Source organism: Hippocampus bargibanti, linkage group LG04 (genome assembly GCF_051943395.1).
Source record: "Hippocampus bargibanti isolate YZ-2025 linkage group LG04, ASM5194339v1, whole genome shotgun sequence".
Taxonomy (NCBI): domain Eukaryota; kingdom Metazoa; phylum Chordata; class Actinopteri; order Syngnathiformes; family Syngnathidae; genus Hippocampus; species Hippocampus bargibanti.
In genome coordinates this window covers 31,847,064-31,870,186 of record NC_142737.1, presented here as the reverse complement: position 1 = coordinate 31,870,186, position 23,123 = coordinate 31,847,064, and the positions used below count along the sequence as shown (strand labels likewise).

General features: G+C 45.2%; 3 protein-coding genes across 6 annotated transcripts in view; 1 reads left to right on the top strand and 2 right to left on the bottom strand.

Annotated features, from left to right (window-relative positions):
- prdm6 (PR domain containing 6) overlaps nucleotides 1-4,525 on the top strand; it is a 33,893-nt gene extending 29,368 nt beyond the window's left edge. For all 4 annotated transcript variants that reach the window (XM_088995189.1, XM_088995186.1, XM_088995187.1 and 1 more), the window contains one exon: nucleotides 2,102-4,525. In XM_088995189.1, coding sequence (XP_088851315.1) covers nucleotides 2,102-2,225 — 124 coding nt within the window. In that variant the 3' untranslated portion in view covers nucleotides 2,226-4,525. The remainder of the gene's footprint in view (nucleotides 1-2,101) is intronic.
- A 1,417-nt stretch (nucleotides 4,526-5,942) lies between these two features.
- cep120 (centrosomal protein 120) lies at nucleotides 5,943-22,359 on the bottom strand. Its single transcript, XM_088995184.1, has 17 exons — nucleotides 22,155-22,359; nucleotides 21,480-21,636; nucleotides 21,266-21,380; nucleotides 21,039-21,204; nucleotides 18,932-19,092; nucleotides 18,437-18,862; nucleotides 17,073-17,202; nucleotides 16,836-17,007; nucleotides 16,625-16,774; nucleotides 15,574-15,759; nucleotides 15,269-15,500; nucleotides 14,568-14,657; nucleotides 14,239-14,493; nucleotides 13,219-13,341; nucleotides 13,046-13,144; nucleotides 6,381-6,526; nucleotides 5,943-6,293 (listed from the first exon to the last, which is right to left on the bottom strand). Exons 1-17 carry the CDS (start codon nucleotides 22,201-22,203, stop codon nucleotides 6,107-6,109), a joined length of 2,844 nt encoding a protein of 947 aa, XP_088851310.1. The 5' UTR covers nucleotides 22,204-22,359; the 3' UTR covers nucleotides 5,943-6,106.
- znf608 (zinc finger protein 608) overlaps nucleotides 22,312-23,123 on the bottom strand; it is a 36,910-nt gene continuing 36,098 nt past the window's right edge. The window contains exon 8 of the mRNA XM_088995182.1: nucleotides 22,312-22,438. Within this exon, the coding sequence (XP_088851308.1) occupies nucleotides 22,419-22,438 (20 nt within the window). The 3' untranslated portion in view covers nucleotides 22,312-22,418. The remainder of the gene's footprint in view (nucleotides 22,439-23,123) is intronic.

Here is a 23,123-nt window from a genome sequence, read left to right as displayed (position 1 = left end):
GGTATCTGAAGTGCAGTTCACATGCCAGCATGGCCAAGTCTGCAGAAGAGAAGCTCGCAGTCAAGCTGTCAGAAACAAAGAAACCTGAGAGTTACGGGAAAGGCAAGCCAGTGTTTCCTGTCATCAAGGCAGCTACAGTTCTCACAGACCCGGTCGGGCCAGAGTCTCACTTTCTGTTTGATGCTCTTCGAGTGAAATGTGACTGGCTCACTACTCCTGCTGACACCTGGGAAGACAATGACAGCTACAGGAATGCACAGAAGTTTGTGAGGTCAGTGAAAGTGACCAATGATGTGGCTGAGAGAGGTGTGAAACTAATGAGTGACTTTGCAACTCAGATCACAACTGACCCAGAGAAAAGAAGCTGCTTACTACAAGTTGTGGAGTACCACAGGAAAAAAATGACAGTTTCAATAAAGCTACATTGAACAAGTGATAATACATGTATTAGTAACATCATATCTGACAGTTTCTTATGCAATATACAGTAAAGTCTGGTTATATCGATATCGGATATATCGATAGTCCCGGTTATATCGATACTATTTCTATGCACGCAAGGAGAAAATTACATGTGCGCAGGGTCGGATATATCGATAGTCCCGGTTATATCGATATTTTTCGGACTCCCGAGAATGTCGATATAACGAGACTTTACTGTATGTGTCAGTGCAATGCTATATCATACTACCAAAGTAGTAGTGTCCCGACTGTTTGTGCATTAAAATTAGCTAAAAATTACACAGGTGTTCATGTGTTTTATTTTGCTTACCACCATATTCAAGAAAATTTTATTAGCCTTAATTTGGTACCGCTTTCAATGCTATAGCATCAACCTCTGGAAAAAATAAGGACATAATAGCCCAAATTTTGCAGCGTTTTTGAAAAACGTCAACAATAAAATTACATGGCTCTTGAGGCAGGCATAGCCAAAGTCCAAGATCACAATAACCGGTATATTTAGCTAATTTAGACCTTGGAGAATGGGAATAATATCAGTTTCCATATGTTTGAAGAAAAAGGTCAATTTTGAAGAGACACTGTGTGTGTGTGTGTGTGTGTGTGTGTGTGTGTGTGTGTGTGTGTGTGTGTGTGTGTGTGTGTGTGTGTGTGTGTGTGTGTGTGTGTGTGTGTGTGTGTATGTGTAATTGTATGGCTATTTTTGTGAGGATCACAATGATTTTTATACCATACATAGTGAGGACATTTTTGACAACTGAGGACTTCTGCTGTGTGAGTGTATTTGTTTGTGTGTGTGTGAATTTGTATGGCTATTTTTGTGAGGACCACGATGATTTTTATACCATACATAGTGAGGACATTTTTGACAAGTGAGGACTTCTGCTGTGTGAGTGTATTTGTTTGTGTGTCTGTTTTTATTTGTGTGTGTGTTTATGTGCATGTTTGTGTGAATTTATATGGCTATTTTTGTAAGGACCACTATGCTTTTTATACCATACGTAGAGTGAGGATTGTTTGTTTGTGTGTGAGCTTGTATGGCTCTTTTTGTAAGGACCGCTATGATTTTTATACCATACATAGTGAGGACATTTTGGACAAATGAGGACTTCTGGTGTGTGCGTGCGTGCGTGTATTTGTTTGTATATGTTTGTGTTTGTGTGTGTGTGTGTGTGTGTGTATTAGTTTGTGTGTGTCTGTGTTTATTTGTGTGTGTATAAGTGTTGTGGGTGTGTGTTTATGTGCATATTTGTGTCAGCTTGTATGGCTGTTTTCGTAAGGACCACTATCATTTTTTACCATACCTAGTGAGGACATTTTCGACAAGTGAGGACTTTTTGGTGTGTGTGTTTGTTTGTGTATTTGCGTTTGTGCGTGTGTCTATATTTTTGTGAGGACCACTGTGATTTTTATACCACACGTACTGAGGACTTTTTTGACAAGTGAGGACTTCTGGTGTGTGTGTGTGTGTATGTGACCGTGTGTGTGTGTGTGTGTGTGAATGGACAGGATTATGTCATTGTAAGACCAATAGCGTAAGAGTTGAATTTTAAAAAGGGGGTTGCACCAAAACAAGGTTGAGACATTTGAAACTGCATTTCAAAATTCCTCTTGGTGTTTCTTGTTTTTTTTGGTTGTTCAGATGCGAGCGTTGCGAGCGCAGTTTCACTCAGGCCACCCAGCTGAGCCGCCACCAGAGGTTACCCAACGAATGCAAAGCCAACGGCGACGGACCGCTGGGCGCCGAGTCCATCGAGGTGGACTAGAACGCGACGCCGTCAGACAAAGCAAAGCGCCAACAGACTTGGACCAGCTGCTCTACTGAAGTTCTACCAAAGTTCTCGCCAACCACTACTGACGTTTTTGCCGGCTTCCAAGTTCTTTCCGCGTCCTTCCTCGATTGACGACTGAAGTTCTATGACCCAATTCTACCCACGTTGTCCCAACGCACTCCATAGGTTCTTCCAAAGTTGTACAGATCATAACACCCCCCCCCCCCAGCATCTTTTTTAACGCTGAATATCTGCCTCTAGTCTACACCAGGTTTTCCAAAAACGGTGCCAGGGTGATACCAAAGTTCATGAAAATGTCTCCCCAAGTTGTGCTCAAGTTCCCCAAACGCTTCTTCGGGTTCCACCAAAGGTACATCAACGTGATCTTCAATTACCCGCCCAACTTGTGCCAAAGTTCTACAAAACCGACTTGCCAGCGTGACCCCCCAAAGTGCATCAGAACAAGACCAAAGAGCGCCTTCGGGCCATATGTCCACCAATGTTCCCTTCACGTTCTTCTTGAACTTCTGAAAGAAGACCACTTCCGGAAACTCCCCCTTGTGGCAACGGGGCTTACTGCAGCTGTCACCTCACTCGACCGAAAGCTATTCCCATTTTTTGGGGGGTTGTGCTTAACTCTGTCAGACCTCTGCTTTGATAGGTCTGGTAGTAATCAGATTGCTAGTAATTGATTACAAGTAATCAAATTACTGTCATCAGGTTACAAGTGATCAGATTACTGTAACCCTATTACAAGTAATTGGAATACAGTAATCTGATTATAAGTAATCAGGCTACTGTAAAGTTATCACAAATGTAATCTTATTACTTGTAATCTGATTACTAGTATTCTGATTACTGTACTCTGATTACTATGAATTTACTATGAATCTGATTACTAGTACAGTGATACCTCGGTTTACGAACCCCTTGGCCTACGAACTTTTCGGTTTACCAACGTTAAATTTATGAACATTTAACCTTGGCATACAAACTATTTTTCATGATACACACAGAGCTGCCACAATGAGTGATGTGTTGTTTGCGAACGAGCCCGTTCTAACAAGAAAATGGCAGACGGCTTGTTTTGGTCCTCTATACTCCGCCCCCAGTCGTCAGTTTTAGCCATGTGATTGGTCAAGAACGCAGCAGTGAGGGGGGTTTATAGACAGAGACAGAGTGCAGCCATTCTTCAAAAATGAAAATGGCAGCCAACATTTTTTTGTCCTCTATTCCCCGCCCCCAGTCTTTGGTTAAAGCCAAATGATTGGTTAAGAACGCGGCAGTCAGGGGAGGTGGTTGAAAACATTAAAGAGACAGGCAGCCGACAGAGAGAGAGAAAATGGATAGAAAACAGTGACATTTGGACTCGTTTCAACTTTGAAAGGCAGAGTGTAGACTGCAATGTTAAAATTCCCATCAATCAGGCATCACAAATAACCCGCAGAAGCCATCTGTACACTTGATGCAAAAAGCTATCAACCCAGCTAAACGGAACGCAATTGATGAGGAACAAGGTAAAATGATCACAGAGAAAGAACCTACAAGGGATCGTTCCTCAAAATGATGAAAGAAGAAGGCTACGTTCCTCATCAAGTGTTTAATGCTGATGAAACCCGCCACTCGAGTCCATCAAGCCATCAACGACCATCACAAAAGTAAATAAAAGGACTTTATTATACAGTACAGTTTATTTCTTTAATTATAATACCATAGCACATTTGTTATACATAAAATAAGGTATATTTTGTGTAGTTGTAAGGCTTAGAAAATTAGAAAGTAGAAAATTATGATTTATAGGGACCTGGGAACGGATTATTCTCTTTTAATGGTTTCCTATGGGAAATTAATTTTTGGGATACACATTTTTCACCTGACACACTGTCTGGGAACCAATTAAGTTCGTAAGCCAAGGTACCACTGTATACTAGAGCACGAGTATTCTGATTACTAATGTAGGTTCAGGGAGTAGTCGACTGCTCCCCAGAGAGAGGTCTGGCAGAATTTCCATCACAACCCCCCAAAAAATGAGAAGAGCCTTTAGAGGCTAAGGTTTTACGGGCTCAGGTAAATAGCTCGCTGGTTTACTCGTAATAAGAGTACAGTAATCACAATTATAGTAATCAGATTGCTGGTAATTGGATTACAGTAATCAGATTACAAATAATCAGATGGCTGTGATCAGATTACAAGTAATTTAATTGTTGTAATCAGATGACAGTAATTACAATTCAATTACTTGCAATCTGATTACTTGTACAGTAAGTACAACAATTTGATTACTTGTAATCTTATTACTGGTAATCGGATTGTTGTAATTCAATTAACGGTAATCGGATTGCTGTAATCAGATTATAAGTAATCTGGTTACTGTAATCAGATTACAAGCGCTCATTTTACTGTAATCTGATTACTGTAAAGAAATGACAAGTAATCAGAATACTGTAATCTGATTACAATTAATCAGATTATTGTAAAAGCTCTACCCCACAGGTTTGACAACGTCACAAGCAAACCAAAGACTGCCGTCCAATTTGACGTTGGACATTTAGCGGACAAAAGACAAAAAAGGAGCCAGAAACCCAAAGCAATGTCACGGACGTCGTAAATGAAGGAAAAAAAAAAACTAAAAGAAAGAAAGACTATTTATCTTGTGGCGCCACTTTGACATATGATGTTATTTAACGTCGTGCTTCACATGTTGGCAAGTTTTGGGCGTATCCTGCTGTGTGTTTTTTGGGATCAAAGAGAAGAAAATTGCATATTTTACACACCAAAGTTTTGCATCCATTTTGCCCAAAATTCTGTAGATTTCCGCACATTTTTTTCCTCATCAAATGACCAATTCATCTGCGGTATCCCATAATAATATTTTGTGTACATAAGCGAGAAAAGCAAACACGCTAACCCAACATGGACGCTTTTTGCATGTTTTGAAATCTGAAGCACCCGAAGAACAAAACGAGGTTCAAATAAAAAAAGGGGGGAGTCCATTTTGCCAACTCGTGAATCAGAATCCTTTTCTTCTTCATTTCAGATTTTCGGCGGCGTGCTTGCAAAACATTTTGGGGTTGTTGTCATTGCCATGGCAACGTGCTGCTCCCAACTTGCCGTATTTTCCGACACTTGATAAAAGCAAGCCCCATCATACATTTGCTCGTATTTTCGCTTCATCACCAAGTTGTGCAATTGACACAGTATAGCAAATAACGGTTGCAAATGCAGCACAACACACAATGCCGCTCTGCTTCCCTTTTTGGCTTTGATGGTCACGTATTGTTTTTCCCGTGTTGCGTCTTGGAAACGGCAACGGAGATCTTCAAATTGTCACGCCCCCGATTTGGTAAATCTGACTGGACGGGAGGCCACATACACACAAGTGGTCGTTAACCTTCATTGAAGGTGCCCCTTATAATGCCTTATGTATGGAAAAGGTTTTTAAATGTCATTCCCAACCCCGAATTTGAGCTACTTTGCTCGCCATCTATTAGTTATACAGCTATCTAGCTGGCTAGCTAGCTGTCTATCTATTAGCTATCTGTTGGCTAGTTAGCTTTCTATCTATCTGAATTACTTCCGGGTTGAGTGAACCTTGACGCGCGTGTCTCCCGCTGCTCACCCAGAGAAAAAAAAAATCCTGTGACTGTAAAGTGACCTTGAGAGTTTTGAAAGGCGCTTAAAAATGAACTGTATTATTATTATTATTTGTTCCTTTTATTAACACTATAAAAACGGAAAAGAGAAAGCCACTTTTGGAGTTGCGTGAGGTTTTCTTGGAAAACGTCTCGGCTCGCTTATTTCACATTATTAAAAAGCGATAAAAAGATCGGGATTATTTACCGAACTAACCTAGCTGGAGTTAATGAGGCGGAACGTCAGCTGGCGGCGGCCATGGCGTCGCCGATCTGCCGGTCGAGCTCGGCGATGATGCGGTCGTCGCGGCCGTAGACGCCCGTCCGGAGGAGTGTATCGCGTTCCTCCAGTAGGCGGTTCAGGTGTTCCTCACCGGGTGGCGGCGGGGCGGACGACGCCAGGCCCATGTCGCCCTGCTGCTGCTTCAACCTGAGGGGGGGGCGGAGCATTGGATTCCGGATGTTTATTTTTTGGAGCCAAAATGGCCGACGGTTGCGTTGACGGCGCGGCGCTCACCCGTTGAGGCGGTTCCTGATGTCCTCCAGCTCCCGCCGCTCCTGCCGCACCACCTCCTTCTCCTCGGCCGCCGCGTAGCGCAGCCGCATGGCGTCCAACTCGGCCTGCTGCTTCTTCAGGCGCATCATCGCGTTCTCTTGCTCGTGCTGCAAACGGCACAACGGGGGTTATATAATCCGTTTTTTAAAAAATGGCCACTCAAAGTGATGTCATGTGAGTTTTTCTGGACGGGCGCTTGGAAAGATTCTTCTGTAGAAACAACAAAAACAAAAGCTTTTACTCTCACATGCTAATGTCGCTAATTGCTAGACGCGCTACATTCTCAACTCAAGAGTTCTTCAAAACTTCATAATTAAATGTCATTCTTACTAATAAAGATGGAAATATGCTACTCAATTCTCTGTATGTATTAAATTAGTGACATTCAGCTAACTCGCTAGCTATCTATTAGCTATATAGCTATCGAGGTGGATTGCTATCTAGCTATCTATCTATTAACTGTCAATTAGCTAGCTTTTCTCTATTTGAGTTATTCCAGGTTGTTGGCTATCTATTAGCTATCTACTAGCTAGCTTTCCGTCTATTGACTTCCGGGTTGAGTGAACGCTGGTGCGTGTGGCTGCCGCTGTTCACTCACAGAAAAACTTATCCTGTGACCGTAAAGTCACCTTGAAAGTTTTGAAAGGCGCTTATAAATGAAATGTATTATTATTTATAAAGTAATTCAGAACGTTAGAATTAAATATGTCATTCTTACGTGGAAAGATGGAAATATGCTCTTCAATTCTGTGTATTTAATTAGTGACATTCAGTGTATCAGCTAACTAACTATCTAACTAGCTAGCTATATAGCTATCTATCTATCTATCTATCTATCTATCTATCTATCTATCTATTAACTGGATATTAGCTAGCTAGTTAGCTTTTCTCTATTTGAGTTATTCCGGGTTGTTGGCTATCTATTAGCGATCTACTAGCTAGCTAGCTAGCTTTCCGTCTATTGACTTCCGGGTTGAGTGAACGCTGGTGCATGTGGCTGCCGCTGTTCACTCACAGAAAAACTTATCCTGTGACTGGAAAGTGACCTTGAGAGTTTTGAAAGGCGCTTATAAATGAAATGGATTATTATTTCTAAAGTAATTCAGAACGTTAGAATTAAATATGTCATTCTTACGTGGAAAGATGGAAATATGCTCCTCAATTCTGTGTATTTAATTAGTGACATTCAGTGTATCAGCTAACTAACTATCTAGCTAGCTAGCTATATAGCTATCTAAGTGGCTATCTATCTATCTATCTATTAACTGGATATTAGCTAGCTAGTTAGCTTTTCTCTATTTGAGTTATTCCAGGTTGTTGGCTATCTATTAGCGATCTACTAGCTGGCTAGCTAGCTTTCCGTCTATTGACCTCCGGGTAGAGTAAACGCTGGCCTGTGTGGCTGCCGCTGCCCACCCACAGAAAAACTTATCCTGTGACCGTAAAGTCACCTTGAAAGTTTTGAAAGGCGCTTAGAAATGAAATGTATTATTATTTATAAAGTAATTCAGAACGTTAGAATTAAATATGTCATTCTTACGTGGAAAGATGGAAATATGCTCCTCAATTCTGTGTATTTAATTAGTGACATTCAGTGTATCAGCTAACTAACTATCTAGCTAGCTAGCTATATAGCTATCTAAGTGGCTATCTATCTATCTATCTATTAACTGGATATTAGCTAGCTAGTTAGCTTTTCTCTATTTGAGTTATTCCAGGTTGTTGGCTATCTATTAGCGATCTACTAGCTGGCTAGCTAGCTTTCCGTCTATTGACCTCCGGGTAGAGTAAACGCTGGCCTGTGTGGCTGCCGCTGCCCACCCACAGAAAAACTTATCCTGTGACCGTAAAGTCACCTTGAAAGTTTTGAAAGGCGCTTAGAAATGAAATGTATTATTATTTATAAAGTAATTCAGAACGTTAGAATTAAATATGTCATTCTTACGTGGAAAGATGGAAATATGCTCCTCAATTCTGTGTATTTCATTAGTGACATTCAGTGTATCAGCTAACTAACTATCTAGCTAGCTAGCTAGCTATATAGCTATCTAAGTGGCTTGCTATCTATCTATCTATTAACTGGATATTAGCTAGCTAGTTAGCTTTTCTCTATTTGAGTTATTCCAGGTTGTTGGCTATCTATTAGCTATCTACTAGCTGGCTAGCTAGCTTTCCGTCTATTGACTTCCGGGTTGAGTGAATGCTGGTGCGTGTGGCTGCCGCTGTTCACTCACAGAAAAACTTATCCTGTGACCGTAAAGTCACCTTGAGAGTTTTGAAAGGCGCTTATAAATGAAATGTATTATTATTTATAAAGTAATTCAGAACGTTAGAATTAAATATGTCATTCTTACGTGGAAAGATGGAAATATGCTCCTCAATTCTGTGTATTTAATTAGTGACATTCAGTGTATCAGCTAACTAACTATCTAGCTAGCTAGCTATATAGCTATCTAAGTGGCTATCTATCTATCTATCTATTAACTGGATATTAGCTAGCTAGTTAGCTTTTCTCTATTTGAGTTATTCCAGGTTGTTGGCTATCTATTAGCGATCTACTAGCTAGCTAGCTAGCTTTCCGTCTATTGACTTCCGGGTTGAGTGAACGCTGGCGCGTGTGGCTGCCGCTGTTCACTCACAGAAAAATTTATCCCGTGACTGGAAAGTGTCCTTGAGAGTTTTGAAAGGCGCTTAGAAATGAAATGGATTATTATTATTATTATAAAATATATTTTTTTAAAGTCATTTCATAATTCAGGTCGATCATTTTCTTGTTTTTTTTCATCTATGGTGGGCGAGTCTGGAATGTATCCTTGCTATCAATGAGGGTTCACTGTACATTTTTTTTTCTCGTGAGAAAAATGCAGGAAGAGTTGAGGAATTCTCACGCCGACTGACTAGATGGGAGGGGGTGGGGGGGGCCTCAAAGCCATATAACTGTCGTCTCGCTCGCTCGGTAAGTCGCTCATTAATCACGCAAGCAAAAACAAAAGAAAAAAGAAAAAGGAGAAGCTCCGTTGCATTTAATTGTCGACGCGACACATAAATTCCAAAGGGCAGCTTTTAATAAAAGCGCCAACGTTTGACCTCGCGTGTCAAGTCGGCTTACAAGGCCGATTTTGGGCCACCAAACGGCATCGAGAAATCGCAGTTCTTTATGTTTTTTTTTAGATGTACAGATGTACAGCTCACGAACATAATTGGTTCCCAGAAGGTGTGTGTGTAAGGCGAAAAGTTCATCTTCCAAACATTTATTTCCCATAAGAAACCATTAAAATTGGAATAATCCGTTCCCATGTCCCCATAAAACATCATTTTCTACTAAATGAGCCTTAAAACTACACAAAATAGACCTTATGTATAATAAAGGTGTTATTGGATTGTAATTCAAGAAATAAACTGTACAGTATAATAAAGTTGTTTTATTAACCTTTGTAATGGCCGTTGATGTCGTTGCCTCTTGATGATATCCGAGTGATGTTGCCGTGCTTTCTCGGCGATAATACCCTCACTCACACTGTCCGCTGTTAGCTGCTTTTCGTTAATCCAAATCAACAGAAGTTTTTCAACCTCTTCTATTGCCTGAAACACCCTTAGCCACACGTAGTAATGGTCGACCTAGCATACTGGTCCTGGGACGCTAAGTCACATAAACGCATAATAGCAAAAGTACTCCACTCCATAACTAACCACGTCTGCACTCAAAGAAAGTGGGTGTGGAAAACTAGTCCGCCAGCCACCGTGGCGCTGTTCGACCGTGTGGTTTGGTGTTCATCCGCCGAAAACTAATTTGTATGCCAATTATTTTATTTTGAAAAAAAAAAATCAGTGAGTCAGATGTGAGATAATAAAAAAAAAAAAAAAACATGCACACGGGTTTCATGAAATAATCCAACGCCTGGTTAAATTTTTAAAAAAATCCAATAAATTTAAGGGGGGGGGGGGTGTAGCTGGGCGCGATGGGGGCACGGAGGGAAAAACACGCATTGCCGCGCACACGCGTGTTGACACAAGCGGTTCCCCCAGGAGCGACTGGACGTCTGGATTAGCCAAACGCCTTTCGGGCTAATTGCTGGAATAACAAACGCAGGCGAGACGCGCCGTCCAAGGACAAGTCCAGGTCACGTCCTGGGACGGCGAGAAAGGCTCCCAAAACTCAGCCAGTCATTCATCTCGCCCCCTTTAACCCCCCACCGTGACGCCTTCAGTGCTTCCTGACGCGTTGCGACGACGGCAAACACGAATAAGAAAGTGTATCGTCGCTCCAATGGAAATTTCAGGAGAAATTTGCTGTCACAAAACTGCCAGTAGGTGGCAGCGCTGCGCCATTTTAGGATATTATTTTAATAATAATACAGTGATACCTTGGCTCACAAACTTAATTGGGTCCCAGACAGCGTGTGTAAGGCGAAAAGTGTGTATCCCAAAAATGAATTTATCATAGAAAACCATTAAAATGAGAATAATCCGTTCCCAGGTCCCCATAAAACAAATTTCTACTTTCTAATTTTGTAAGCCTTACAAGTACACAAAATATACCTTATTTTATGTATAATAAATGTGCTATGGTATTATAATTAAAGAAATAAACTGTACTGTATAATAAAGTCGTTTTATTTACTTTTGTGATGGTCGTTGTTGGCTTGATGGAATGGAGTGGCCGGTTTCCTCAGCATTAAACACTTGATGAGGAACGAGTCCAAATTTCATTGTTTTCTATCCATTTTATCACTCTCTCTCTGTCGTCTGCCAGTCTCTTTAATGTTTAAACCACCTCCTCTCACTGCTGCATTCTTGACCAATCACATGGCTTTAACCGAAGACTGGGGGCGGACTATAGAGGACCAAAACAAGCCGGCTGCCATTTTCCTTGTTAGGAGAACAGGCTCATTCGCGAACGACACATTACTCATTGTGGCAGCTTCGTGTGTGTCCCGAAAAAATAGTTTGTATCCCAAGGTAAAATTTTCATAAATTTAACATTCGTAAACCGCAAAGTTCGTAAGTCAAGGGGTTCGTAAACCGAGGTATCACCGTAATAATAATAATACATTTCATTTATAAGCACCTTTTTAAACGCTCAACTCGAATAGAAAGCAAGCTAGCTAGATGGCTACATAGCTAATAGATACCTACATAGTGAATAGATAGCTAGATAGTGAGCTCGAATGTAGCTAATTTTTTTGTTACAGTGAATCCATTAAGTCCAAAGTTGCTACGAGACGGCTTTCGTCCCGTGTTGGGAGTGGGACAAGATGGCGGACAAAAATCAAAAGTTTAGCTAGCGAGCAATATAGCTAATAGATGGCTAGCTAATAGCTACCTTGATTTTAGTTATTTTTTTTGTGACGATAAGACATTTGCAATTTTGACCAAACCAGGATGTGAATCCATCAAGTTTTAAGTTCGTACGAGATGGCTTTTGTCCCGTGTTGGGAGTGGGACAAGATGGTGGACAGAAACAAAAAGTCTAGCTAGCGAGCAACATACCTAATAGATAGCTAGCTAATAGCTAGCTCGATTTTAGCTATTTTTTGTGAAGACATTTGCAATTTCGACTGATGTCACTGACCAAACCAGGAAGTCCAAAGTTCCTACGAGACGACTTTTGATGGTGGACAGAAACAAAAAGTCTAGCTAGCGAGCTAATAGATAGATAGCTAGATTTTAGCTTTTTTTTGTGAAAACATTTGCAATTTTGACTGATGGCCAGGAAAAAAAATCCATAGGAAGGTTGTGGAATGTTTGTGCACAAGTACTCAGTCAGCACCATAAAAGAAGACTCGACTAACGCGTTTCCTTTCAACACTTTCTGGTTGTTAAAAAGTCAAAATGGGGGGAGGAGGGGGAAATAATAACAAGATGGCCGCCGGACCTCGTTACTGTCCCAATATTTGCATTCAGGGAAGATGGAATGGCGCCGCTTGTCCCAATATTTGGGATTGAGAAGCGTTCCGGCTTCGACTTTCATCTGCGCGGTCCATCATAACCCCCCACCCCCACCCCGCGGGGAAAAGCAACATTCGTCCCGTAGCCGCAGCCTCGGCGACGAGAACTGATACGATGCGTCCCGCATGAAAAATGGAGAGCAAGAAGAACAGTGGGGTGGGGAGGAGTTTGTCGCCATCTTGTGGCTCGGAAGGTCATTGCAGGGTCGGCCTTGTATCACATTTTGGGGGCAAAATTTGGGGGAGGAGGGTGAGTAGGGGGACAAGGAAGGAGAGAACGACCGTGATTGGTCTCTCACCTGTTTGAAGCGGGGCTGGGGGGGAGGGGTGTGAAAGCACAGTTTCATTTCGGGAGGGGTAAGGGAAAAAAATAGTTTGTCGCCATCTTGTGGCTTGGAAGGTTATTGCAGGGAGGCCTTGTATCACATTTTGGGGGCAAATTTTGGGGTAGGGGGGTTGAGTAGGGGACAGGGGAAAGGGGAATGCCCGTGATTGGTCTCTGACCTGTTTGAAGCAGGGTTGGGGGGGGAAGCACAGTTTTATTTCGGGATGGGTGGGGAAAAAAAGTTTGTCGCCATCTTGCGGCTTGGAAGTTTATTGCAGTATCAGAAGTGCGGCCCTTGTATCACATTTTGGGGGCAAAATTTGGGGGAGAACGCCCCGTGATTGGTCTCTAACCTGTTTGAAGCGGGCGAGCTCCTTGAGCGCTCGCCCCCACTGCTGCTTGTAGTGCAGTTTGGACTTGGTGGCCGACTCCAACTTCCTCTCCAGCTCCACCTGGTGGACGACAGGCGCAAAATCATTGGTGGAGGGGGTCCGGCGGGGGTCCCAGGTGGTGTGGCGGGTGCTACCTTCTCCAGCGTCAGGATGTTGATCTCGGACTGGAGGCGCGCTTGAGGCTTGACGCTCTGCTGCTCCCTGAAGTGATGAAAATCCTTCTCTAGTTGCTTGTAGCGGTTTTCGCCGTCACCAATCTAAAAGGATGCAAGTGCGCCCCACCCCCCCAGGCCAAGAAAAAATAATTAAAAATAACCTTCCCTCCAAGCGTTGACGGTTTCATTGTACAGTGATACCTCGGCTTACGAACGCTTTAGCTAACGAACTTTTTGCCTTACAAACATTACATTTGCAAGAATATAATCTCAGCATACGAACTAGTTTTCGGGAAATAAGCGGAGCGAAACACCAAACCCACACGGCCGAAAAGCGCCACCGTGGCTGCGGGACTGCTTTGCCACATGCACTTACTTTCAGTGCACTCAGTGCAGATGTGGTTCGTTATCGAGTGGAGTACTTTTGCTTTTTCGGCAGCGAAAAAGACCCCACCCCAGGCTAGTGTTAAGCCAAAGAGGACACAAAAGAAAATGACGGTAGAGCAGAAGGAGATCATCGAAAAACAGGTGTGCGTTTGTGTGACTTAGCGTCCGAGTACCAATATGCTAGGTCAACCATTGCTACGTGTGGCTAAGGGTGTTTCTGTGTTGTCTAAGCAACGTTCTCAGGCAATAGAAGAGGTTGAAAAACATCTGTTGATTTGGATGAACGAAAAGTAGCTAGCAGGGGACAGTGTGAGTGAGGTGAGTGAGGGTATTATCGTCGAGAAAGCATGGCAACTTCACTCGGATATCGGATAAAACGACGTTATTATACATTACAATACAATAGCACATTTATTATACATAAAATAAGGTATATTTTGTGCAATTTTAAGGCTTATGTCAGATAAAATTATGTTTTATGGGGACCTGGTAACCGATTATTCTCATTTTTAATGGTTTCGTATGGGAAATTAATGTTTGGAAGACACACTTTTCACCTTACACACACTTTCTGGGAACCAATGAAGTTAGTAAGCTGAGGTATCACCGTACCTGCTTAAGCAGCCGCGTGCGCTCGTCCTCCATCAGGCGCACTTTGTCGCGCTCCAGCGCCACCCGGTGGTCGCACTCCAGCTGCAGCCTCTTGACACTCTCCTGCGCCTCCTTCTGGCCCAGCTTGTGTTCAGCGCGCAGGTCCCGTTGCAGTCTTTGCGTCTTGATCTCAGCTTCCGCAACGTTTTTCTCCTTCTCCTCCAGGTCTGCCAGAGTCTTGTGGAGTTGCTCCTCCAGGCGTTTGCACTCGGTTTCCTGCAGCGCGCCGAGTGGCGTTGACATTTGGGTCACGCGCAACCCGCGTTACGGCCACGCGCACCCGCATTTACCTTTTTTTTCACCCAGGCTTCTCGGTCGCGCTCCCGTCGCATCCACTCCTCCGCTAGCGCCTGCATGTGGCTCAACTCCTTCCGCCGCAGCTGCCGCGCAAGACAACGACAAAACAAAAGGCGTCGTAAACACGGCCGGCAATTGGTCGCCGGGGAGCATTTGTCAGGTAATGCAGCCTTAGAGCACAGGACACCTGTAATGTAAGGGATTAGCCAGCGAGCTGAATAGAAATACAGCTAGCTTGCGCGCCATTACAATCTCTGGCTCGTTCGGTAGCTCAATCACTAGCTCGCTAGCTAGCTCGCCCGCTCAATCGCTAGCTTGTCCGCTCAATCGCTAGCTCGCTCGATAGCTTTGCATGGAACTTGACATGCTTGATTTACTTTCGCCGGACGATTAAAATGACATGGAGGGCCAGATTTGGCCCCCAGGCCTCGACTTTCACACCCACGTGACATACATGGACTGCCCTTGGTCGAAGAAGGCGTGTGGGCGACGCCAAGGGAATCGGACTGAGAGTCGAAATTTTAAAAGTTGGACGAGGTTGGTGGAAAGCTAGCGAGGCTAAAGGTAACTGTGATGTTTTGTTCGCGGGTATGCTTCACAGGTCGGCCAAAGTTGAGGGGGCAAAGGTCAACCAAGAGGTTGATGATGATTTGGGACGCTAGAGGGGGTGAGGGTCAAGAATAAGGCCACGGACCTGATCATTGAAGAGATCCTCTTGGGTCTCCTTCCACAGCTCCAACTCCAAGGCCGTGCGGTACTCGGCGCTATCCCGGGCCGGCGGGATGGGTGCAGGTAGGGCGTGCGGGGGCGGGGCGCTCGTTTCCTCTTTAATCGCAGAATCGCACGCGGGGAAGTCTGCCACGTTCACCAGTCCAAAGTCGTCCAACGTGGCCGCCAAGCTCAACTCAGCCACTTTTTCGCTTGGACTAACCCGCGGGCGAGGAGACGGTGGTTACTTGTGCGCCCAGTACAACGTCGAATGTGACGTGGCGGAAGCACCTGAGGGTGGAGAAAAAGGCCACTCGGTCCCGGTGAGATTGGCGCCAGGCCACCTGGCCCGCGCCGGCTTGGTGTGGGAGCCTCTCGGCGGCGAGCAGGCAGGACAGCGGCAGCAACGCTCGGCAAATCAGGCGAGCCGCCGTGTCGCCGCCGTCTTGGTGCCACAGCTCCAACGCCAGCGGAACTCTGGCGAGTATGCAGGAGAACAATCGGATGGCAAAAAAGCAGCTTTGCTGTCGCGAGGAGGGGTTGCCTGGCTCGATCGCAGGCACAATTGCGACACGCTAGCTTGTGACACGCTAACTCATGACAGGTTAGCTTGCCACACGCTAGTTTGCCACACGCTAGCTTGCCACACATTAGCTCACGACTTGCTAGCTTGATACACACTAGCTTGCCACACCCTAGAATGCGGCACGCTAGCTTGCGACACGCTAACTCATGACAGGCGAGCTTGACACACGCTAACTTGCGACTCACTAGCTTGACACACACTAACTCATTACACGCTAGCTCACGACACACTAGCATGCGACATGATAGCTTGCGATACGCTAGATGGCCACACGCTAGCTTGCCACACGCTAGCTCGCGACTTGCTAGTTTGATACACACTGCTTAGAATACGACTCACTAGCTTGATGCACGCTATCTCATTACACACAAGCTCGTGCAATGCTAGCATGTGACACGATAGCATGTGACACGCGAGCTAGGGGGGGTTAGCTTGCAGCAGGCTAGCTTGCGACATGCTAGCTTGCCACATGCTATCTTGCCACACTAACTCACAACTTGCTAGCTTGCGGCACGCTAGCTCATGACAGTGTAACTCACGACAGGCTAGCTTGCCACACGCTAACTTGCGACTCTCTGGCTTGATACACGCTACCTCATTACACGCTAGCTCACGAAATGCTAGCTCAAGACACGATAGCTTGCCACACGCCAGCTCACAACAGGCCAGCTTGCAACACGCCGGCTCACGACAGGCTAGCTCGCCAAACGCTAGCATGCGACGCATCGCGTGTTTGTACTGCGGCCTCGTCCCTACCTGAGGAAGGTGTCCCGCAGCTGCTGCGGCACGGCGGCAAAGTCGAAGGCGCAGTACGAGTGCGGCAGAGACACGTCTTCGTTCCGTCGCAGCTCCACGGGGGGCCCGGTCATCACGGGCGCCGCGCTACCGAAGAACTCATACGAGTACCTAGACAGAGTTGACCGTCACCAATAAGGCGGCGGAAAGGAGCACTTGCCGTCGCACTCACCTGACGCTGGCGGTCAAGGGGGGTGCCGGACTTGTTTGTCGGAGGCCGCCGAGATCCAGACAGAAACAGAAGCGGTGCGCGGATGGCGGGATGGACGCTTTGGGGCCGCAGACCAAGAACGAGGAAGCGGCGCCGTCGCCCCGCGCCAGACTCGGAGTGGGGGGGTCGGCGTCTGACGGACACGCTCGGGTTAGAGCGTCACGGGGCCGAGAGATCGGCGGCACAACCGGGACAGACCTTGCTGGGTCCACAATGGCGTCGCGTCGGGAGGGTTTCGTATCGGAGTGGAAGCGGCCATCTTTTCACAGAGGGGGGGCACGACGATGGCGGGTGATGTTGTCGCAAGGCCTTCCTTGAATGACAAATTCTGGATGTGGGAAGACAAAAATAAAAAGTGTCCATACGCTGAAACGAATGTAAAAGTAAGAAAAGTATGCCCCCCAAAAAATGCAGTTATAAGAATTGTATTTTTCCACATTTTAATGTAAAAAAATATCAAATATACACGCTAGCTTGCCACACGCTAGCCTGCCACACACCAGCTTGCAATAAGATAGTTCTCCACACGCTAGCCTGTGACACATTAGCCTAAAACATGTTAGCATGCGACATGCTAGTCATAAGAAATGTATTTTCCCACATTTTTTGCTTATTATAGTTTCAAAAAAATCACCTGGACACGCTAGCCTTCCACACGCTAGCTTGCGATAAGCTAGCTTGACACACACTAACTTGCGACATACTAGCTTGCAACACGTTAGCCTAAAACAAGTTAGCATGCGACACGCTAGTCATGAGAAATGTAGTTTCCCACATTTTTTTGCTTATTACAGTTTCAAAAAATCACCTGGACACGCTAGCCTGCCACACGCTAGTTTGCCACAAGCTATCCTGCCACACGCTAGCTTGCGATAAGATAGCTTGACACACAGTAACTTGTGACACACTAGCGTGCAACACGTTAGGCTGTGACACATTAGCCTAAAACATGGTAGCATGCAACATGCTAGTCATGAGAAATGTATTCTCATCTCATCTCATTTTCCGTACCGCTTATTCTTCATTAGGGTCGCGGGGGTCCCGGACCGGGACGCGAACCGGCGACCTCTGCATTGTGAAGCCGGTGTGCTAACCACTCGGCTACCGGGCCGCCCGAGAAATGTATTTTCCCACATTTTTTGCTTATTATAGTTTCAAAAAATCAACTGGACACGCTAGCCTGCCACACGCTAGCTTGTGATAATCGAGCATGACACACATTAACTTGCGACACACTATCTTGCAACACGTTAGGCTGTGACACGTTACCCTAAAACCTGTTAGCATGCGACATGCGAGTCATGTGAAATGTATTTGAACACATTTTTTGCTTATTATAGTTTCAAAAAATCACGTGGACACGTTAGCCTGCATTATGTTACAACAAAAAAATACAGTCATGAAAAATGTATTTTCCCACATTTTTATTTTATAATTTCAAAAAATAATCTGGAGCGGCCGCGCGACAACCAAGCAAGTCACACGCTAGCCTGCCACACGCTAGCCTGCCACGCGCTAGCTTGCCACACGCTAGCTTGTCACACGCTGTTTAAAAAACTAACCTGGAGCTGCGGCGTGACATTCTCGCGGCGCAGCGTCACAGCCACGCCGACGTTAGGTTGCGAGTCGACGGGCGACGGTAGCGGCCCGACGCCGGCGGGAGGCCGCAGCGGGAACACGCCCTCCACAGTGGCTGCACCCTCGCCCGGGTCCAGGGGGAGCCCGGCCAGCGCCGCCAGCGGCACGTCAGCGCCGCCCAGCAACTGGTCGCCGCGGCACAGGTGGACCCGGAGCGGGGGCTGCTGGGACAGGAAGGCCCGTACGGCCGCGGAGGCGCCGCGCAGGCGCAAGGAGGCCCGCTCGGGCCGGAAGTCCGGTGCCAGGAAGTCCCGGAAGGGCTCGCTGGTGATGTCGTTGCCCAGCAGCGTGTAGAAGAAGAAAAAGCCGCCGTCCTCCTCCGACGACGCTTTGAGGGCGCCGGGGATCAACTGCCAACAGTGGTCAAAGTTCAAACAGGCCCACGCGTGCATCCCGACAGGAAGTCAGATTCGTCTCACCTGCTCCAACTTGGCAGCAAAGGCCACGGTGACGGACAGCACGAACATCTCGTCGCCAACGTTGTTGGTTCCCACCTGGTGGTAACCGTGCTCGGGCACCAGGACCGCCTCCAGCTTGTCCCGGAGCGGTTGCGGGGAGGGAGGGCAACCTGAGTCAGGCGCTGGGGTTGGGGAGAGGGGGCACAGGACGACAAACGCATTTTACCGCTTGAGCTAAAACTGCCCGAAAAAGTCCTTCGTGCGCATCTCCGTTGGCATGTTGTCTATTTCAAGTACAGTGATACCTTGGCTTACGAACGTAATTGGTTTCCAGAAAGTGTGTGTAACGCCAAAAGTGTGCATTCCAAACATTAATTTCCCATAGGAAACCATTAAAATGAGAATAATCTGTTCCCAGGTCCCCATAAAACATAATTATAACTAAATAAGCCTTAAAACTACATAAAATATACCTTATTTTATGTATAATAAATGTGCTATTGTATTGTAATTAAAGAAATAAACTATACTGTGTAATCAAGTCGTTTTATTGACCTTTGTGATGGTCGTTGATGGCTTCATGGAATGGATAGCTTTTTGCATAAAGTGTCTCAAGGAGCTCTGGGTTGTACATCTTAGAAGTTGTGATATTGCAACAGCAACAGATGCAGGCAGACACACTAGAAACTTCATTAATAGTTGGTACCCTTGCTTGTATGTTCTCTTCAAATTCTACAGATGGCTTGTGCGGGTTATTTATAAAACCCACCGATTTAAAATTGCATTTTCTGTGTAGCTCTATCTCTTGTTTCTATTTATAATTGTACAGTAAAGTCTCGTTATATCGATATCGGTTATATCGATAGTACTGCTTATTACGATACTATTTCTATGAACGCAAGGAGAAAATTTACATGCCGCAGGATCGGATATATCGATAGTCCGGTTATATCGATATTTTTTCAGACTCCCGAGAATATCGATATAACGAGACTTTACTGTATTTTATTTATTGTATTTGTAATTGTATTTTATTTATTATAGAATCTATGCTTGTCTGTGACTGTAAAATGTCCTTGAGAGCTTTGAAAGGCACTTAAAATAAAATGTATTATTATTATTATTATTTGTCCTGTAGCCACAAAGGGACATATGTCTTCTTGTGCCGGTCCCAAGCCCGGATAAATACAGAGGGTTGTGTCAGGAAGGGCATCCGACGTAAAAGCTTGGCCAAAACAAACATGCGGATCAAACCTGGAAGATGGAGGACACTGATTTGCTGTGGTGACCCCTTGAAGGGAAAAGCCGAAAGGAAAAGAAGATTTGTGAAGCCTGATTGATGAGATATTTTAACCTTGTAGTCTACACTCTTTGAACTATCAATAAAGTTGAAATGAGTCCAAATTTCTGTTTTCTCTCCATTTTCTCACCATTTCACTTTTGATTTTTGATCACTGTTGCTTTTTTGTTTCAAGCTCTGTCGTCTCCCTTTAGTGTGTGTGTGTTTCTGTAACCCCTCCCCCCGCTCACTGCTGCGTGTGTCCCCTCCCTCCTCTACCACGGCTCTTGACCAAATCACGTGCGGCTTTAACCGAAGACTGGGGGCGGGGAATACAGAACGAAAAAAAGTCAGCTGCCATTTTAAGCTGCTTGTTAGGAGAACCGGCTCGTTCGTGAACGGCACATCACTTGTGGCGCTCCGTGTGTTTCTCAAAAAATAGTTTGAATGCCAAGATTATATTCTCGCAAATTTAACGTTCGTAAGGCAAAAGGTTTGTTCGCTAAAGCCTTCGTAAGATGAGGTAGCACTGTAGTTTTGTCTCGCTTAAATGCTAATGCTAACTGCAAAATGCCATAGCAAATATCACAAGAAACCAAAACAAATGAATCGATGGGAATCATTGCACTCCTAATTTCAAATCGACCTCACTCTCCTCATATGAAGCGCCGCAAACAATTGCCGTCGATACAATGGAGCTCCTCAAAACCTCAACATAGTTCCATTTCAACTGAACGCACACCTGAAGGCGTTTTAGGCTACAAAAGCAGACAGATGTTGTACTACGCGGTTTTAATTAGGTTTAAAGGAGGAGCATAGCAACAAAAGACAAGAAACAGGAAGTAGCACCTTTTACCGCCATCTTGTCTCGGGGCGGTCGGGCAGCAGTCTGCAACGAGGTCGGCAACAAGGGCAGCGGCGTGGCCTTGCCGTCGTTCTCCAGCATCATGCTGAGGAGCAGCGATGGCTTCTTCTTGGTGTACTTGCTGCTCAGCAGCGCGTGCCAGCGAGGGTCCTAACGACACACACAATGAAAGCTACGAGAAAGGGGCGGAGCTAGGCGGATATTGACAGACCTGCGGGACTTCCTGAACCGATCTGAGGTCCAGCACAATGTAGCCCACGTTGTCCCTGCTCTTGCTACTAGAGTCCACAGCGAAGCACTGGATCTTGATGGGGGTCCTCTGGAGCCTGCGCACGCTCTCGGGATTAGTCACCGTTCGGATCTTCGTGGTCTTGATTAACCCCCTCCCTCTTCCCCAAGACCAAATCAATGACACGGATACACACCTGTGCTGGTGCAACATTTTGCGGTCCAGCTCCCAGGCCAGCTCGGTACTAAAGCGCGGTTGGTCCAGGTGCTCCACGGGGTCGGTGGTGAGATGCTCGCCGTCGAAAGTCGCCTGAACCTCCAGGTTGAGTCGGGGGCATTTGGGGAAGTCGCGGCCTGCCCGGAAGGTGACAATTGGGGCGGTGGACAACCGGAAGAAGTCGGTTGTCCGTTGCCAAAAAAGGAGTAGGCCAACTCAATGGCGTCTCACTCTTTCAATATGAATTAATTCATTTCATTTACGAAAAATGAAACTAAGTCTAAACATAATAACAATTTAAATACCGTTGCGTTCTCCCCCCCCCCATTTCATTCTGATGACGGGGGTCTTGGTGAAAATAAAAAAATAATAAATACTGTTAACTTTTTTCGTCCTGTTTAAATGCTACACTAATTATGGCATTAAAGGCTTTATTTATGTAATTAGTTATTCGTCGTGGGTTTTTGTTTCTTTTTTGGGGGGGTGAGTTTTAACATTCGAACAAGTTATTGGCTGTGTTCGTTAGCTTGCTAAGGCGACGAGCGAGAAACGACACACGACTATTAAATAATAAAAGAACGCATTTAAGAGATTCTAAATGTGTTTTGTTTTTGGTTGCGGTCGTGTTGTAGTGACGTTGACAGTTGACGCTCACCTTCCAGGATGGACAGGACGATGAGAAGACGTTCACTCTTCGGAGCCATGTTGACATACGCACCGGCACAAAGATTGGGAACAATCCCGAGACTTTGTCGTGATGAAGTCCGATCGGAGAATGAAAATATAAAAACTCGGGGCTGGGTGGGAGTGGGTGTAAAACAAAAGAGGGAAGACCCGCTTTGTTGTCAAGCTTTGGCGCCACTCCTTTTTGGGATTGGGGCGGAAGTGAAAGGTGGAGCCTCTTGGGGTTAGGTTGCCCTCAGATGGTCGGCGTTGGAACTGCAGACATAATATTTACGATGGCTGTATCGAAAACATTTTACAAAGCTGGCATTTTACTTGTACATGTCTTTATTTCTTAAAATATGTGACGCTGTATTTGTCACTTTTAGGTGATGATCAATTTGAAAATCATTATTTTATCATGCTAATAATATAATAATATAAATAATAACAAACGTAACAATACACTCAAATGTATAACCATACTGTTTTACAGTAATGTGGCGACACGACCGGGTAGCACGCACGCCACAAAGCACCGAATTTCAAGGTCTCTCTATTGTATTATTATTATTATTATTATTATTATTATTATTATTATTATTATTATCCATCCATCCATTTTCCTTACCACTGATTCCTCATTAGGGTCACAGGCGGTGCTGGAGCCAATCCCAGCTGTTTTCGGGCACGAGGCGGGGGACACCCTGAATTGGTTGCCAGCCGCCATGCCTGTTTTTTGGAATGTGGGAGGAAACCGGAGGACCCGGAGAAAACCCATGCGGGCCCGGGGAGAGCATGCAAGCTCCACACAGGGTCGGACCGGGTCGCGAACCGGCGACCTCTGCACTGTGAAGCCGGTGTGCTAACCACTTGACTTGGGTCGCCTATTATTATTATTATTATTATTATTATTATTATTATTGTTATCTCTGTCTGTCTCTCATGTATTATTATTCTC

Bases quoted from the DNA above. Each gene is read 5' to 3' on its own strand.
- cep120 (XM_088995184.1), bottom strand. From the start codon at position 22,203: ATGGCTCCGAAGAGTGAACGTCTTCTCATCGTCCTGTCCATCCTGGAA. The intron at 16,775-16,835 runs GTGAGTGCGACG...AACTCTGTCTAG, and splicing joins CCCTTGACCGCCAGCGTCAG to GTACTCGTATGAGTTCTTCG. The intron at 6,527-13,045 runs GTTAGAGACCAA...TGCCGTTTGCAG, and splicing joins AGCTCGCCCGCTTCAAACAG to CACGAGCAAGAGAACGCGAT.